Consider the following 17,500-nt stretch of genomic DNA (forward strand, 5'->3'; position numbering starts at 1 on the left):
ACAATCATTGCAGTTAATCAGCATAAATTATTAGTATTGGTAGTGTCCTGTTTTTCTTTAATTTTTTTTTTTTAAATCAGGGTATCCAGATATAGAATATGGCATTCAGTATATACATTGTAGTATATTTATAGGATATTATGGTAGAAAGCAGTAAAGTGATGGAAAAAAGTGAGGAAGTAACCTCACCTGACCTTTCCTTCCTACAAAGAAAGATACTGTGTATTTTTTTTTTTTTTTTCCAGTGACTGTGACACTTTATATGCACATAAAGTGTTTATTGATTCTGCACATACCTAGTTATATAATGGCCAGACTGTTGAGTTTAGTATGTGTGGAGATTGCGTTCCCCACGCGAAAATTCTTTGGTTGAAATTAGTCTGCGAAAATGTAGTTCTCGGGTGACTTTCTGTGCACGCTTAATCCTGTTGTAAATCATCTTCGGTGTATAAAATTCTTTTGATCTTTCCGCACACTCGTTTCGTCATCTGTCTGTGCAAATGTAGACTAAATTATGTTTTCCGCACATGAAAAAATGTAATATTCCGTGCGTAAGAAAAATACTCTACAGTCTAGTGTAATGTGAAAGTAACTGGTTTGTTTGATTATTTTGTTAAACTGTGCCATTTAGATTGACCAGTTTTACTTAGTGCTGACAGAACAAGAGGTACATATTTGGGTCTACAAATTTTGCTCCATTTGAAGAGAGTATAAAGTAAAATTCCTCCAGATTTTTTTCTTTTCCATTTTTATATTGTAGTTGAGGTAATGGGGAAGTAATGTTTCTGCTCCTACTACCTTCCATTTTTACTTTGTTATCTACTTTTCAGTGCTCTGTACTTTGTATGATTACTCTCAAGTTTCTTTTAGAAGATGAGTAGATGAAAATAGAAGGAAAACTCTTAGGCTACACATGTTTTGCCCTTAGCGACCATCTAATATAAAATTTATATATAGTTCATATCTTAGTTTCTCCAAAAATAATAATAATAGTTTATCAAGGAACTGGAAGTAACTTTCTCAGATCTAATGATGAAGTGGCTAATATACTGGGTTTGTTATTAAGAATTATTAATATATTTTTGATACATACAATATATTTTTTCAGTGCAATATGAGTAAAAGCAAGACAGAAATAGAGGTGGTGATCTCATCACAATTTGAAGGGAACAACTTGGTGGTGAAACACGACATCAAGGGCAGGTTTGTATCTCGACTGTTCTTTCTTGATTAATGATTGATTAGATTTTATATATATACAGCATATATTTGTGTATGTACATATACAGTCTCTCTCTCTCTCTCTCTCTCTCTCTCTCTCTCTCTCTCTCTCTCTCTCTCTCTCTCTCTCTCTCTCTCTCTCTCTCTCTCTCTCTCTCTCTCTCTCTCTCCCCCCCCCCCCTCCCCCCCTCCCTCCCTCCCTCCCTCCATCCCTCCCTCCCACCCTCCCCCCCTCCCTCCCTCCCTCCCCTCTCCCTCCCCCCCCTCTCCCTCCCCCCTCTCCCTCCCCCTCTCTCCCTCCCCCCTCTCTCTCCCCCTCTCTCTCTCCCTCCCCCTCTCCCTCCCCCTTTCCCTCTCCCTCTACCTCTCCCTCTACCTCTCCCTCTACCTCTCCCTCTACCTCTCCCTCTACCTCCCCCACCCCCTCCCCCTCTCCCTCTCCCTCTCCCTCTCTCTCCTATCTATCTATATATGTACATCTATCTATCTATCTATATACTTCTATCTATCTACCTATCTATCCATATATATATGATGTATAGATATAGATATACAGCTACACAGAAAATTGTTTTTAGGAGGGTTGTTGAAACATTAAAAAATGAACAAAAGCTAATGATATGGAGGGGTTCATATTTTGGTTTCAAATTTGTCTCATTCTGATTCATGTCTTGGATAGTTGTTTGGGAATTTATAGGGATTTACTGTGAGATGATGATTTTATTTTCCTAAGAGATGGAATATGCCTGGTATTATTCAGATAAGTGACACATACCCAAAAATAGTTGGACTATATTTCTGTATTAACTGAAATATAGATAAAATTTGAGGTTTTCCTTGATTTTTCTTTGTAGTAGATTATTGTAGTATTTTCTTTAAAATTTTTAGTGAGATTTCCTGGTATATATAAAGGTTTGGTTTGAAACTTATTATTATAGGTTATTTTCTAAAAGTCCATTTGATATATAGAATTTCCTGAATCTAGTTATGTGAATAGAATAACAAAATCAGTCATTGTACATTCCATCTTGACTTCCATAGAACCAAAAACACAATGCGGACACAGCCATCTAGCAAGCCACTCGAGACGGAGAGGGCTGCAGCCAGTGTCAGCAGTCATGTGACAGGCACAACTCCCAGAACGACAGTCCGCAGAAATGACCTCAAAGCCACAACGCCCAAAACTCAGAGTGCGGCCAGCAGTTCCCAAGCTGTGACCCCTAGAACACCCTCTGCGGCTGCCATTTTCAACTCCACTCCAAGAACTCCTGCTATCTCAGTCACCCATCCCACTGACGTAGCCACCCCAACCTCAGTGGCCTCCTCCAGGACCAACACGCCAGGAGTCAGTAGAACTCCCCTCGTGCCCTCAGGCTCAAAGACCCCCATGACTAATACTCCAAGGTATTTATCACAAGGTCTGGAATCTTGTGGAATTGGCTGGAGAAGTTGTGAGATAAAAACTACCTGTATGATGACTATGGTGCATATGTTCATTTGTATATCCTAGGGTTATATGTAATAAGTATTCTTCCGTTGCTTATTTATTTCTCCTTTTAGACATGGAGTCCCACTACCAAAGAGGTTCCGCAGAGATGATGAGCATGGCAGACCTACCACTGGGCCACGTACTGGGGTGCAGAGGTCCAGAAGTATCCGTGATACTGAAAGTCGGAAGAAAGATGACGAGGGAAAGCAAAAGGAAAATTTTCCAAGAGTTTTATCATCATCTTCAATTAATGTCCCATCACCAAGGTGAATGCAGGCTTCATACTTGAATTAACTAATATGCTATTCTGATATCATAGTGGATATAGGGTAAATGATAAAAAATATCCCTAGCACAATGAGAGGGAATGTTAATTTTTATTATTAGCTGTTATCAAATCATATATTAATTGATATATTTGATGTTTGTCCATTCTTTTGTTGAATCTAGAACTCCCTCTCTTCTTGCTGCTCTTCTTCTGAGAAGTCCACGGAGTTGAAAATGGAAATTCCAAAGCAACCACATACTATTCCTTTTCCTCATAAGGTTCGTCTTTCTTGCAGAATATCTGGCAATAGGCTCTCAGCAGAATCAAAGACTCCAACATCCACTAAATCTTCATCATCCAGGTCTTCCAAAGCCTCTATTGGTTCAAATACACCAACCGTAGGCTCAGGAAGAAGGTCTCGAGCGAGCCTGAACAGATACACCAGCCTACTGTCAGAACCACCTCACACACCCATGGTATTGTAGATTTTAATATTTAGTCTAATTTAATTGATGCGTTGTTATAAGGATCATACTGCTTTTCTGATTCATGTCCAGAGTGTTTGAGGGTCAGTGATGATAATTGGTATAATTAGGCAATTGCTTTGGATAATTGTCTTGATGTGAATTTCATCCTTTTTTTCTTCTTTATATATATGAAGAATGTTGATATGTTGTATTATTGGGTGTTATTCATACTATTCCATTTGTTATCAGTCACAGGGTTCGGCAGGAGAATTTCTGACCCCAGATATTGTAAACCGTCGATCATCAGTAATGCCAGTAAGCCCGGGAATGGAGGAAAACTTTGATGGAACAGAATCAACCGCTGTATCTGTTGGTGTAAGAGTGCGGCCACTGAATAGCAGGTATAATTATTGTATTATTTTAATAGTATTCATTGCATAGGCTCAAAATGTTTTGATTATATGAACAAAGATAAATAAGAGGAAATGGGAATAGTTGAACTTCTGATTAATAAGGTTGAATAATGCACAGAGGGTTTGCATTTGCTGCATATTTTTCTTTTTAACTTGTACACTTGACTCACCAACATTGGCTACTCTCCAGGGAAAAAGTGTCGGATATCAAGAACATTGTAGAGGTGGCCGGTAACGCGATCAAGCTATCCAACGAAAATGGGTCAGTCCATAACTTTGCCTATGACCACTGCTTCTGGTCCTGTGACGAAGCACATCCAATGTATGCCTCTCAGCAGTCTGTCTATACCACCCTGGCACGGCCGTTGTTGGACAAATCGTATGAAGGGTATAATGTCTGTTTGTTTGCTTATGGACAGACAGGTTCCGGAAAGAGTTATACGTAAGTTTTTATATTTATTTTTTTGTATTTCTTTGTCTGAAGATGTGATCCTTTTTCTGTTGATTATTGAGAGATAACTAAGGATTTCAATATCATAACATCAGTATGCTTATTATTGGTATTATGTAGTTTATTTTGTAGCGGTGATACTGTATTTAGTTACATAATGGATATTTTTGTTTTACTCAGGAATTATTTCCCATATCAACCAGATCACTCATAAGATTATTTTCCATCTTTTCTGTTTTTTGCCTATACGTTGACATTTATAATTTGATAAGAGAATAGTGTGGGATTGGATGGGATGGCAAATTTTCATTGTTTTATTGTTGTATTTATATGTGTTTATTGCTAATAGTGGAATGAGTTATCTGCTAAATGTAGATTCCTCCTATTTGCTGAAACATTCAAATGTAGGGAATGAACCAATATGTCTATTGAGATAAGGACTAAACTTACATTACTGTATGGTACTGCATCTGGACTGTACAGGATCTTTATACAATATAAGGGAGCAATGGTGTGATATCCAAGCCCTCTATCTTTATGTCATATTTAAAGGATGCTTGGGGAGGAGTCTCACGAGGATCCAGAGTCAGATGCAGGAGAAGATTTGGGAGTTATTCCTCGGTTCTGCAGGGAGCTCTTTAGCCGTGCCGATTACCTGCACTCACAAAATCCTCCAGAGGAACAGGTGTGAAATCTCATTCCTGAACTTGATTTTTTATTCAATTAACTTGGGTTATTATGTTAGTTATATATTATTTGATATATATGTGTGTATGAAACTGTATGCGTGTATAAGAATGAAGGTATTCTAATTTGATACTAATAGAAATTACTTGCATGATACATAAAGCTCCCTCAGTGTCGCATTGAAGTGGAAGTCAGTTACATTGAGATATACAATGAGAGAATATACGACCTCCTGAGTAGCGGTGGGTGCAGTGGCGATCGTCGGGAGGCCTTGCGAGTTAGAGAACATCCTGAGGATGGGCCCTATGTGGAAGGAGTCGCTCGGCATCTGGTTTCATCGTATAACCATTTGCAGGTGAGATAAAAAGATTTATTCTCGAAAGTTACGGTCTTTGTTATTTTTATTGATTTTATTTTTCTATATGAGCTGTTTAGGTAAAAGGAAGTATATGTATAATATGGCCTATATCTCTTTCTTTCTCTCTCAGGGCACACATTTGTAATGTTGGTTTTTGTTTCTTATTATATTTAGGTACATTCTTATACATAGCTTACCTGAAAGATTATTAAAAACTGGTCCCTGATCCCCAAACAAAAATTGTAATAATTATTTGAATTTATCCCTGAAAGACATGGCTGTTATTAGGCAACAAGGAGAGATCCATTGCAGCTACTGGAATGAATGACAAGTCTTCGCGTTCACATGCTGTGTTCACACTGAGACTCAAGCAGATGCAGGTGATTTTTGTTCCTGATGTTATTATATATTGCAGTTATTATTATTGTGTTTGTATATGAAAAAAGAGAAAGAAAATATATAATGTATATAGTATTTTGTAAAAACCGTTTCTCACTCTAACCTATCCTGGAAGTATCCTTTTAGTAAGGTCCAGATGAGCCTCAATTTGAATGATACTAGTTAGAATTGAAGTATGATAATCTCCATGTACATTGAACATACAAGTTTCTCCCCAACGTAATTCTTTTGATTTTACTCTTAGTATTTTATGGTTTCCTAACCTTTTACCTTTTTATGTTTTTCACAATATTGTAATGTTTACATATGCGCAGGTGGAGGATGTGGAAGGTGAAAGACTGGAAAGCAGTCGAGTGAGCATCATCAACCTGGTGGACCTGGCAGGTAGTGAGCGTGTGGCTGCAGCTCAGTCACAGGGGGATCGGCTTAAGGTAGGGAATTGATCTTGGTTGTGGAGTATATTGTTTATTGTGTACTTTATTCTTAGGTATTCTGTGTCTAAATTTCCAGATTTGTTAGTGATCTCTCCCTTTCTCAATGATATATCACTATTTGTTTCATGATTTGTAGGAAGGAGTATGCATCAACAAATCACTGCTGACTCTAGGGAAAGTAATCACTGCCCTTGCTGAAAGCGCTGGCCGCAGGAGACCCTTCATCCCATACAGGGAGTCAGTCCTGACTTACCTGCTGAAGGTGCGGTATTCATGCTTAAGTACATTTTACTGTTCATAAGGTTTTAATGATTTATGAATGTTATTTGTGTTTGTGTTTGTATGTTGCATGCATGTATGTTCATCCTCCTAACTTTTGGTGGGTAATAGAGGAAATTAATATATTCATATCAAATTTAGACTGACCCAGATATGGCTAATGCTTTTTGAACTTGATGTTGCAGTTACAGTAGCATGAATTTGCTTGTTTGTTTTCCTCAACTACATTTAATATAATTAGCAGTGATACTAATGAGAGTGAACAATTTATCTAAATCTTAGGAGTCCCTTGGCGGTAATTCACGCACAGCAATGATAGCCACAATTTCACCTAGTAACGTCCATGTGGAGGAGACACTGTCAACCCTCCGCTACGCCCAGCAAGCTCGCAAGATTGTCAATCGTAATCACATCAATGAGGATCCTACAGCCAGAATCATCAGGTAAGGTTGCTGCAATACCAAATGTATGCTTAATGTTTTGGTAGTTTTAAAGAGCAGGCTGTGTATTTCTTAGAAGGAATGGATTGTGACTTCCTTTTTCTTTTCTTTTTTGTGTACATTTATCCTGTAATCCCCACACCCTCCTCCCTCAATCAGGTCTCTGAAGGAGGAGGTTGAGCGCCTCCGCCGCCAACAACTGGTGAAGAGCCCAACACTTCTTTTTGAAGGTGAAGTAACTAATGAAAGTGATAAGGGAGAAGATCTTGATGACGAGAAGGAAAGGGAAAGGGAGTTGGCACTACTGGAAGTGGCAAAAGAGAAAGATAGAGCCATCAAAGAGAAGGAAGAGATAATTTCATCCTTAAAGGAACAGTTACAACTCCAATACCAACTGCAGCAGCAGCAACTGTCTGAGAAAACAAGGTCTGTGTGTATCGACTTGTTTGTTCTGTGATCGGTTGTACTTCTTTCTTTTCTTTTTTATCTTAGTGTAGGTATTTTTGATCCTCAGTTGCTGATGTTTTACTTCCCTTGGTCAAGGCCATTAAGGTTTATATTTGTCTTTGTATATAAGTATTGATCCAGTTCAAGTTACAGGGAAATTCATAAATGCAGTCTGTACTGCTTATCTGCGGAGAAAGTTAATACCATAGGTGGACACTTGTGGTGATGATGGGGCCAGCAACCCTCTAAAAGAAGTCAAATGACATTGTTACCTACAACAATAAACTAGAAGTACTAATGCATTTAAAAGGAGCATTGCCCTTTTATTAGAAACTTTGAAAAAAATCTCTCCTGTATTTTTTGGCAGGAACTTTGAGCAACGTCTTAGGGAAAATGAGGAACGGCAACAACAAGCTCTGGAAAATCAGCGACTGATGGGCATTGCAAGCCAGGTAGGAGTTTTTAAATGGTAGTTATTTTTATTTGATTCTGATTGTCATTTATTGATTGAGATATATTTCCATTTTGTTGATATTTTTTTATTCAGAGAATGATGCTGAACTGTATCTCATTAATATTTAATTTAGAGTATTCTTTGAATATACAGTAAATAAACTCATCATTCACACTTCTTTTTCCAGGAAGAGAAGGGCCCCAAGCTTATCAATCTGTGTGCAGATCCCCAAATGTCAGAAACACTTTCGTACAGGCTCAAGGAAGGCACAACGAACATTGGTCACTCGCACTGCGATCTTATCTTACAATGCCTTCACAGCAATAATGTCCACTGGTAAGCTCTTCTTTGTGATGATGTGCTTCTTATGCCAATTGCTTTATTATTTTTTTTTCTCACAAAATTTTATTTTCATATTTATTTATTTCATCTTTTATTTTGCATTTGTAGCTCTATATTCAACGAGGAGGGGCATCTGACTCTGTTTCCCAAGACAGATGCGGACACCTACATTAATGGGGTTCTGATCACAGCTCCTTCACCGGTAAGGATACTTTGAACTCTACATTTCTGAAGCTGTTTTGAGGTTGAAATACTCATGAACAGTAAAAAGGGATAGTGTATATTATTTGTTATTTCCAGGTGCTGGTATTCATACAGTATATAGATAAATAGAGGGATAGATAGATAAACTGATATACATAGATCCATACACCTCCCTTCCTCCCCTCACACATAGATATGGATGTATAGATATAGACCCCCCACCACACACACCACACATATATAGCATGACTTGAGAAACAGCAGCCTAATGCAACATCATTTATACTTTGTTATTTAGTGATAGCAGGATGGCTCCCAAACTTTTATTTATTTAATGGTACTGGATATTTTTTGGGGTTAAATCAGTAAGGTTGAAAGCACCATCATTTAAAGGTCTCAATGGCATGAGTAGCTCTCCTTAGCAAAATTTGCTGGTAGAACAAAAATCTGCAGTGTTGGAGATTTTTTTTTTTTAGATATTTTGCACACAGACAAAGAAATAGATAGATGGCTTTAATCACACAGACTTCCTGGTCGATATAAAAAATGGCATTTTTTGATATGATGATATTAACATTGTAATTTAACATTAATGTAGTATCATTATATCTACTACCAGACAACAATATAAAGTCTTTATAGGTCAAATTTGACATACACCACAAAACAGGTCTTTGGTCCAAATTAATGAAATTCTATCTTTATCACTCATCCATGCATGTAGTTGGCATGGAACTTGCAGACCATAGAGGCATTTTCTGATTTTTAAATTTTTTTTATGGTAGTTGTTCCTTGCAGTGTGCCATATATTTAAAAATAGATAAGTAGCTGTTTTGTTTCATATTTATGCAATATATGTGTTTTCTTCTTTATGCTATAGATATTTGCGTATAATTCAAATATACAGTAACTTCTTATCCTTTCCTCATTTGATTTTGCAATTCCTCCAGCTCCACCATAATGATCGGCTTGTCCTAGCTGGCACGTATTACTTCCGTGTCAGTATTCCGGGAGACAGTACGAGTTCAAGCAAGGAAGACTCTCGCAGACTGGACTTTTATTTCACAGATCAAGAGCTGCTGAAGGAACAGGAGAGAAGGTTAGTAGGAGTCTTGTTTTGATCTCAGGTAACTCAGAACAGTGATTTTTTTATCTACTAAAGATTAAATAAAAGTAAAAAAATGAGAAATAGCTCTCCATTTTGTGTGGAATATTTCTTCACTACACCATGGGTCATCTTTTAAAATGTTTTATGCTTTCAGACTGAGGGAAGAGGCGGAGGCAGCCTTAGCAGCAAGCAAGGCAGAGCTTGAGAGACAGATGTGCCACCAACGAGATCAGTTAATGCAAGAAGTGCATGAGGCACAGAATCAGCTGGTGAGAGCACGTTGTCTTGTAAAAAAAACTTGCTTGTTAAGTAAAGCATGATTTTGCTTGTATATATTAGTATTTCATGAGAATGTACCATACTCTACATATATTAAAATAATGTATACTTTTTCCCCTCAGATGACTAAGCAGCAGCTTGTTGCAGAGATGGAAGGGACACAATGGAAATTAGAGGAAGAAAAACGGCTGCTTGAGGAACAGATTTTGAGGGACAGGAAGATCTCTCAGTCCTTGGATGCATCACTTCAGTCACCTCCTTTTCCCTCTTCAAACTTCCTGCAGGAGGTGATGCTGCCTTGGAGATTTCTTGTTACTAAATGGAGTACTAGATTTACTGTGGATTATTTGTAGATTTTGAAGATATATTTTTAATACATTTTTTATTATATATTTACAGGTAGAGGCTATCTTTAATGAGTCCATTCAGGAGGTCAGAAGGGAACACACCAACACACAGCCCAACCTCAGTTTCAGAGTCAAGGAAGCCAACCAGATCTGTAAAAGACTGAAGAAAAATTATGTATGTATAAGACCTATTTGAAATCCTATTTCTTTAGTCTTTCCAACTGTATGGTGTTTTATCATGGCAGCAATTAACTTTCTTTTTTTCTTAGAGATTTATTGCTCTCCTTTTTAATTTTAAAAAGAGAAGAAAAATAATTATGATACTGGTTTGCTTTTATTTCCTTTGTTCTTTTTTTGTTATTTATTTACTTTTTTTTAACCCTATACAAGGAAACTGCAATATGTAATAAGATATTATATACATTCCTTTTTTCCCCAGGAATTCATGATCCAGGAGGTGCTCAATGAAACAGGCCTGGAAGTGGTGGTGTTGGTGAAGGACTTGAATCACCACATGACTGCCACACTTTCTTCCAAGGCTTTCATGCAAAAGTTGCAGGTCCTTAGGGATATGGTGCAGGTAAGAACAAGGAAGGAAAAACAAATACATAGGCAGATATAGGCAGACAAACAGAGATATAGGTAGGGATTCTGTTATTTAAAGTCTATTGTTAATAAAGGCAAAGAAGGAAGGTTCTACTTTGCCTTTGGTAAATACTCTGAAAAAAGTTAATGTAGTTTTCTTGTAGTTTCAAAGCCATTAGCACATATATGCCTTTAGGGAGAACATTCAAATGGCAGGTGGTGTATTAAATTTGATTTTGTGATAGCTTTGAAAGTAAAATACATTTTCTGAGGAAGAGATCACTTGTTTATCAGTGCCAAAGTAATTATTATTGTTTTTCTTTGATTGTATAGCTTTTCCTGTACTTAGAACATTTGTGCACAATAATTTACTAAAGGGAATGGGTTGCACCTCTGCTTTCAGGGTGAGGAAGGGGAGGACATCAGCCTGGAGATGGGGATGGCCTGGGAGAGGACGGAGGATGTGAACTGCGTACCAGCCTTTATCAACAAGCTGCGTGATTCGTCAGCACTGGCCGCCCTCAACTCCTCTCTAAATTGCTCCATCAATGCCTCTTTTGCCCAGCAACGACGTCCTAATAGGCGGAGAAGTGCGTTTATTTTGTTTTACTTAATGTTAGCTTTAAGATGTCTTACACACATTCGCAGATATGCACACATTTATTTATCGTGTATTTATTCATTTGTGTGTGTTTGTGTGTATGCAGTTTTCCTCAAAAGTAATTTGATATATGACATTTACTTATCCCGGGGAGGGTGTGTTTAAATGTGTGTAAAAATACTAATGGAAATGGAAACCATAAAATTATGTATATTTAGACATACAAAAACAAACTTTCCTTGTACTTGAAAATATGACAGAAAGTAAGGGTGATTTTTTCCCCTTTTTTCCAAATTTTGCATACTGGATTCCATTTCCTATCTCCTAGCTAAACACAAAAATTTTGGTTTTCAAATTTCTAGCGTAGAGGCTAGTTTCTAGTCACCTTTTAGACAACTGGTGTATTTTCTTTTCTTTGTTACTATGATTGTATTTTTATTTGCAACATTTAGTCTGCTGAAAATGTACAGGCTTTCTGCACAGTTTTTGTAAAGTAGTTTGTATACATTTTACTGGGAGAGATAGTTACTGCTGTTGTTACTGTTGTCAAATTAAATTCTAGAAAATCTTTTAGCATTAAGATAATTTTCTTAATTTTTGTATGTTCATCCCTGTTTGTCTTGCACTGACAGTTTCACAGGTTGGAAAATAAGTATATAAAAGAATTAATGATTTCATTAGTTTTGCAAATTCTCTCCATACACATATGTCAATTCCCTGAAAACTATCCTAATTAGCTGCATTTTGATTTTTGCATAATCTTGTCATTTTGGCTTAGCACAATGTATCCAGAAATGTCTATATTGCCATGCCCTAAGTTATCCCATATTATTGTAGTGTATTTCATGTTGAGACAAGTCAAATAATGTTGAGGATTCATTATTTGTTTTTTCTTGTCTTTTTCTTCTTCTTTGAATTGGAAGAACACTAATAGAAAAATTTACCCTCAAAGGCAGCATTCTTTGTTCGGATCGAGCAAGCATATTTGGCAGTGGTGGAGGGGGATCAGGCAGCAGTGGGTCAGTGGCAGTGGCCGGCGCAATCCACCGCTCGCTCATGAGCCTTCCTTCCTATGACCCCGCCTCTCCAGCTGTTGATGCTGCTTTTAGTGCTGTGACCGACTTGAACAGTAATATACAGGTATGTTTGCTTTCATAACACCTTTTTTTCTGTTTTTTTTTCTTCTTTCCCTTGCTTCTATCCATTTTCTTTCAGTATCATCTTGAAAGTGAGTATCATTTTGTAGGTGTTTGTAATTCTAAGAGTTTATATTTGATGCAATGTGAAGGTGATGTTTGATTCAGAGAAGGTAGGATCATAAACTTTCCTGTCTCTCCACAGCGTATCAGAGACCACATAACGGAGCCTGGAATGACACTCCCAGATGACGAGTTCAGTGAATACCTTGTGAAGTTGCTCTGCATCAGCCAAGCTACGAAAAGTTCCCTGACTACAGTAGCTGCCATTAATCCAACAACGAATTGCAACCGCTGTAGCCAGTTGCAAGAGAAAATCAGGAAGGGATCGACCAGAATAGGCTCTTCAACGAGTAGGCTTTTTCAGGTGGGCTGTATAAATATTTCTGAGTTTAAGATATGAAAGAGGTGTTTCTTAGTAGTACAAGATATAAAAAATTGTAATTAAAGGAAAGATGAACATGTTTTCACAGTATCTGTCCTCTTGTTATCCTACCCCTAACTGAACTAAGTGGCAACACACTACGGCAGTGAGACAGATGTGACATTTAAAAGTCACTACCATGTTGTTTAACTTTGGAAAAGCCTGTGAAAAAGTTCCCTCACAAATTAACAGATTACTGGATTAAGTAGTGTCCTGTGTGTCCTACATGGTGACACTTCTGACTGTCTGTATTTCTTCTGGTGACCCATAGGACAACATTCATGGCCCCATCCTTTTCCTGCAAATATGGAAATGGTCTCTCACTACCTACACCAAACTCTTATGTTATTTTTTTGCTAATAACATGCACTCAAACATTAAGAATTAAGTTACAAGTGACTTTTACAACATATAAATTTCTATTTGGTTTGCAAATCACTCTCACCAAGCCAGTACACTATATATTACATAGCTAACAACTGACATCCACAACATTTCATAAACTTCAACATATATTGATTACAATACAAATAAAGCCAATAGAGTAATGGTGTTCCTGAAGAGAAAGCTATATAACTGCACACCAGACATTAAATTTATAACTTACAACACATTTGTACAACCACTACTGGTGTATTATATAGTAGTATGGTACCCTAACACCAAACACATTTTACACTAGCTTGAATAAGTCTGCCAGAGCCACCAGGCTCACAATCAGGTACAAGATTACAATCTCATAGACATTTACGGGCAGCACATACTTGTAGCATGCATAACTAATCTAATTAGAAATTTCTTACATACCTCACTAACACATATTTAAAAGCTCTCATTCCTCTCATTTACCATATATGACTGGAATAGGCAACCCCAATGCATCCTTGGAACAGAAACTATCAAAATCTTCAGAAACAGCACAACAAACATCTCACAAATTAACATCTATACCAATGCAAACACAGCCACTTATACTTATATCCTTTGTGCCATCCCAGCAAATCAGTCTCACGTGTGTAACATATACTAATGAATGTCCTACAAATTAATGAGCAAAATCAAGAGAATTTTTTAAAAAAGATAATGAGTAAATCATCTTAATGCGAATTGCCTTTTGCATCACAGGGTGTAAAGAGTGAGGTGGAGAGCCTGGTTGAGGAGGAAAGCAGAACACTGTTAAGTGTATCAAAGGACATGGCCAAGGATATAGCCCAGCTCGCTCTCACCGCTTCACTACCCACACCAAATGTTTCCAATTTGAATACTGGTAAGGAAGAAAGCTTTTTAGTTTTGATTACATTAGATTGACACTCCCTTTTATATTTAATAGTTTTACTATTAGGTATTGTAATTTTTATTTCTGTGATTGTGTTTGATGAATGACTGTATATGTAAATATATTAGTCTGGTTTAAAGTATTTAATGTTTATAGCATATGGGTAGGATTATTTTTCACCTTTCATCAACTGTTGCAGAAGGGGTTGTGTGCAAGAAGTTTGTTGAGGGTCTTCGGTCTGGCCTTGAATGGTTAGTGAAGCATTCTGCTGATACTGCTAATCACATCACGGAATTTACTGATAGTGCAACCATGAGTACTAAGTAAGTACAAATTTGTGGCTTTGGAATAAGAGCTCTGAATTTGTGATTGTGGATTTTGGGCTGAAGATAGTACCATACCTTAATTGATGAAAAGTTGCATGATAGTTATATTATTTCAATTTCTTTGCTCTCCTCTTATTGTTAGCAATGTTGATCTATCACTTGAGTGTAATATCCCTTGTTAAATACCATTATTGTTTTCAGTTTTAAGGATGCTCTCTCGGCTGAAATACATAAGGCAGCTTCAGCAGTATCTGCCTTTCTCAAGAAATTTGGCCATTTGGATGTGAGTTAAAATCTCTTTTCATTAAGATGTAATTTTGTATGGGTGTTATTGGTAAATTTGTTTCTTTTCAGGATAATCAACACTGTAGGTTATTGCACTATACCAACAGTTTTATATCTGCATGCATCTCACTGACCTCTCATTCGATTTGTGATGTAAAATGTTGCTATGTTTAAAGTATATGGTTCTCTTATTTTCCATTTAGTTGTCCTCTTTTACAAATGTCTCTTGAGTGATGGTATTTCTTTCTTTCTCTTTCTACTTAGGAATTGATTATCTCATTACATTCTTTACATTGCCGTAATGTTTTTTCATATAGTTACTACACAGTCTTTTTCCCTCTCTCTCTCTCTCTTTTTTTTTTTCTTTCTTATTTATATATGTATATATTTTCTTTCATTTTACTCCAGGCTGCCTTTGACTTATCAAATACTCTAAGTATAGAAGAGCAGAGGAGTAGGTTGAGTGAGTGGGTGACCAGGGTTGAACTGGCAGCTGACACCATCAATGAACTCAACACAGCCTTAGAAGAGATCTTGGAACAGGTCAAGATACGCATGCAAAGTAAGGCATTGTTTCACATTGTAAACACCTTGAGTATCTATAATTGTTTTTTTTTAAGGGTACTCTTACAATCTGAAGAGTGGATATGATTTTTGATTGCAACATATATTTCATTTTATTCATTTTAGACAAAAAGAAAAGGAGATAAACTTTTATTTTAATATATCTGTTGCAGGTGATTTAGATTTTGATAAGCTCGAGGGAGCCGTAGAAGAGGTGAAGACGAGACTAGAGAAACTAATGTGCTTTGCTGGTCTTGGACCCAAAAACTCGGGAACCTTGAACAACTGTTCCTTCAGTTCCATGTCTAGTCTGGAGGACAGTGGTGTGTTCATGGACAGTCTCAGCACCATTGCTTGGAGAGCAGTCCAGGCTATTGAAAGTCTTCAGAGCGTCATTAGTCAAAGGGACTCTCTCTCACTTCCTGACAGCAGCAGGAAACAAAAGGCCAGCATGATGTTGGGACACTGGCCCACCAATAGTAAAGAGTACATGGAATACCGCAAAGGACAGAGGAGTACACAGAAGTCCCCATATAAGAGTTCTCTCCGGTCAGCAACCAGTGTCTCTGGAGAGGAGAAGAGAGTTAGGTTTAAAGTGAGTGTGTCTCCAACAAGCACAGAGGGAGAGGATAGTCTAGATGTGTAGTTGTTATATTACTCTAAGGAGAATTTATGTAGAATATATTTATTCCTGTATTTTATATGATTTCTTGCTTATGTGTTTTGATGTTTGGATTGTAGGAAATGGACTGGATACAAACAATATATACTTCTGATATTTTAGGCTGAGACTGATGACAATATGAAGGGGAAATTTTATTTTATTACATTTATTAGAGGCCATTAGAAGAGAACCATTTGTCAGTGAATACCCATTATAGCTGCTTGAATATACAAATACAGTACCAGTACATTCATCAGCCTATGTGCCATAGTACTTTGATGTTTAAATTGTATGTTTCCTTATAAAGATGTGACCTTGAGCTCTATATTTAGTTTTAATTAGTATGCAAGGAATAGGGAGAAAGTTAAATTACAAAATTAAAGCTTAGTGAACATACTTTACAATGGATACCTGTGTCAGTCATTAGTCACTTTTTGTTGTATTTCTTAATGTAAAACTTATCTGCAGGCCATGTACAGTAAATATTAATGCACGTTCCATGAAAATAAGTGTTAATAACATAATTGTGAACCCACCCTTTAGATGCCGGTCTTGACACACGAAACTGAATGTTAACCCATGCCGTGGGGAATATGTTGCGTTCACTTTTGTGTTGCAATGTTAAATGTCTCTGCACATAGATGGCTCTGCCAGTGCTTAGCCACAAAGGAGTCAATTAGTAGATCTTGTGACCTCACCTTTCCTTGAGTTGACAGGAAAAACATTGACATTGTTATTTTTATTATCAACATTGTAATTATTATATTGTTAATGGCATTACTAACGGCAGTATCAGATACTAGAAAATATTTAAAATCAAGGAAAAGGTTAAACAGGTGAGACAGGTACTTCTCATAACTGGCTCATTGGTGACCTAGTACTTGTGGAGCCATACATATATAAAAGCAATTATTAAATTAAACACACAGTGGACATAGCACGTACGCACATGCCTTCCCTGTCGGCATATGGTTCATCTATGTCTAACAGGGAAAATGACAAAATAGTTGACTACTTTGCCAGAAGAGTAAGCATTTTGAAAATCTTTTAGTTTGTACACTTAAACTTGTTTCACATTCCGTTTTTTAATTGTCCTGTCGAAAGCTCAAGTTGTGAGCTCACTTGATCTCTTGCTCATGCTTGAAATGTGTGTTTTCATTTAAGGTCATTTTACCTGTTAGTGAAAACTGTTTCCCTGCATTCTTTTGGTAAATTATATTTTTCACATTAATTATAATAAATATATGGGTATCAGCTGCATTGATGGAAATGTTTTGTTTGCCCATAATACTCAGCCAAAGTGTAGAGAATACCTGTTACTAAAGTTAATTACTTATTTTGTGTCATGGAATCTTCCATGTGGGTCATTGTAATGATCATGAACAAGATTACCTGAAAATTATTTACTGATAGAGTGTATGAATATAATTTATGTAAAATATATAGGAAGTGATTATTGCCCTTGTTTGAATATCCTTTTGGAGGTAAAATG

At 36.9% G+C, this 17,500-nt stretch overlaps 1 protein-coding gene across 1 annotated transcript in view; it reads left to right on the plus strand.

Moving 5' to 3' along the window:
- LOC113805049 (kinesin-like protein KIF14) overlaps nucleotides 1-17,464 on the plus strand; it is an 18,555-nt gene extending 1,091 nt beyond the window's left edge. The window contains exons 2-30 of the mRNA XM_027355957.2: nucleotides 1,109-1,203; nucleotides 2,263-2,625; nucleotides 2,782-2,976; nucleotides 3,274-3,454; nucleotides 3,695-3,846; nucleotides 4,049-4,300; nucleotides 4,862-4,994; nucleotides 5,160-5,351; nucleotides 5,627-5,734; nucleotides 6,068-6,184; nucleotides 6,324-6,449; nucleotides 6,749-6,909; nucleotides 7,066-7,332; nucleotides 7,721-7,805; nucleotides 7,995-8,143; nucleotides 8,258-8,351; nucleotides 9,304-9,452; nucleotides 9,616-9,730; nucleotides 9,863-10,027; nucleotides 10,140-10,262; nucleotides 10,527-10,667; nucleotides 11,076-11,262; nucleotides 12,226-12,413; nucleotides 12,615-12,836; nucleotides 14,019-14,160; nucleotides 14,369-14,492; nucleotides 14,697-14,778; nucleotides 15,189-15,342; nucleotides 15,518-17,464. Of these exons, the coding sequence (XP_027211758.2) occupies nucleotides 1,115-1,203; nucleotides 2,263-2,625; nucleotides 2,782-2,976; nucleotides 3,274-3,454; nucleotides 3,695-3,846; nucleotides 4,049-4,300; nucleotides 4,862-4,994; nucleotides 5,160-5,351; nucleotides 5,627-5,734; nucleotides 6,068-6,184; nucleotides 6,324-6,449; nucleotides 6,749-6,909; nucleotides 7,066-7,332; nucleotides 7,721-7,805; nucleotides 7,995-8,143; nucleotides 8,258-8,351; nucleotides 9,304-9,452; nucleotides 9,616-9,730; nucleotides 9,863-10,027; nucleotides 10,140-10,262; nucleotides 10,527-10,667; nucleotides 11,076-11,262; nucleotides 12,226-12,413; nucleotides 12,615-12,836; nucleotides 14,019-14,160; nucleotides 14,369-14,492; nucleotides 14,697-14,778; nucleotides 15,189-15,342; nucleotides 15,518-15,990 (4,929 nt within the window). The 5' untranslated portion in view covers nucleotides 1,109-1,114 and the 3' untranslated portion in view covers nucleotides 15,991-17,464. The remainder of the gene's footprint in view (nucleotides 1-1,108; nucleotides 1,204-2,262; nucleotides 2,626-2,781; nucleotides 2,977-3,273; nucleotides 3,455-3,694; nucleotides 3,847-4,048; nucleotides 4,301-4,861; nucleotides 4,995-5,159; nucleotides 5,352-5,626; nucleotides 5,735-6,067; nucleotides 6,185-6,323; nucleotides 6,450-6,748; nucleotides 6,910-7,065; nucleotides 7,333-7,720; nucleotides 7,806-7,994; nucleotides 8,144-8,257; nucleotides 8,352-9,303; nucleotides 9,453-9,615; nucleotides 9,731-9,862; nucleotides 10,028-10,139; nucleotides 10,263-10,526; nucleotides 10,668-11,075; nucleotides 11,263-12,225; nucleotides 12,414-12,614; nucleotides 12,837-14,018; nucleotides 14,161-14,368; nucleotides 14,493-14,696; nucleotides 14,779-15,188; nucleotides 15,343-15,517) is intronic.
- Nucleotides 17,465-17,500: the final 36 nt, after the last annotated feature.

The sequence above is a fragment of the Penaeus vannamei genome, chromosome 25 (genome assembly GCF_042767895.1).
Source record: "Penaeus vannamei isolate JL-2024 chromosome 25, ASM4276789v1, whole genome shotgun sequence".
Taxonomy (NCBI): domain Eukaryota; kingdom Metazoa; phylum Arthropoda; class Malacostraca; order Decapoda; family Penaeidae; genus Penaeus; species Penaeus vannamei.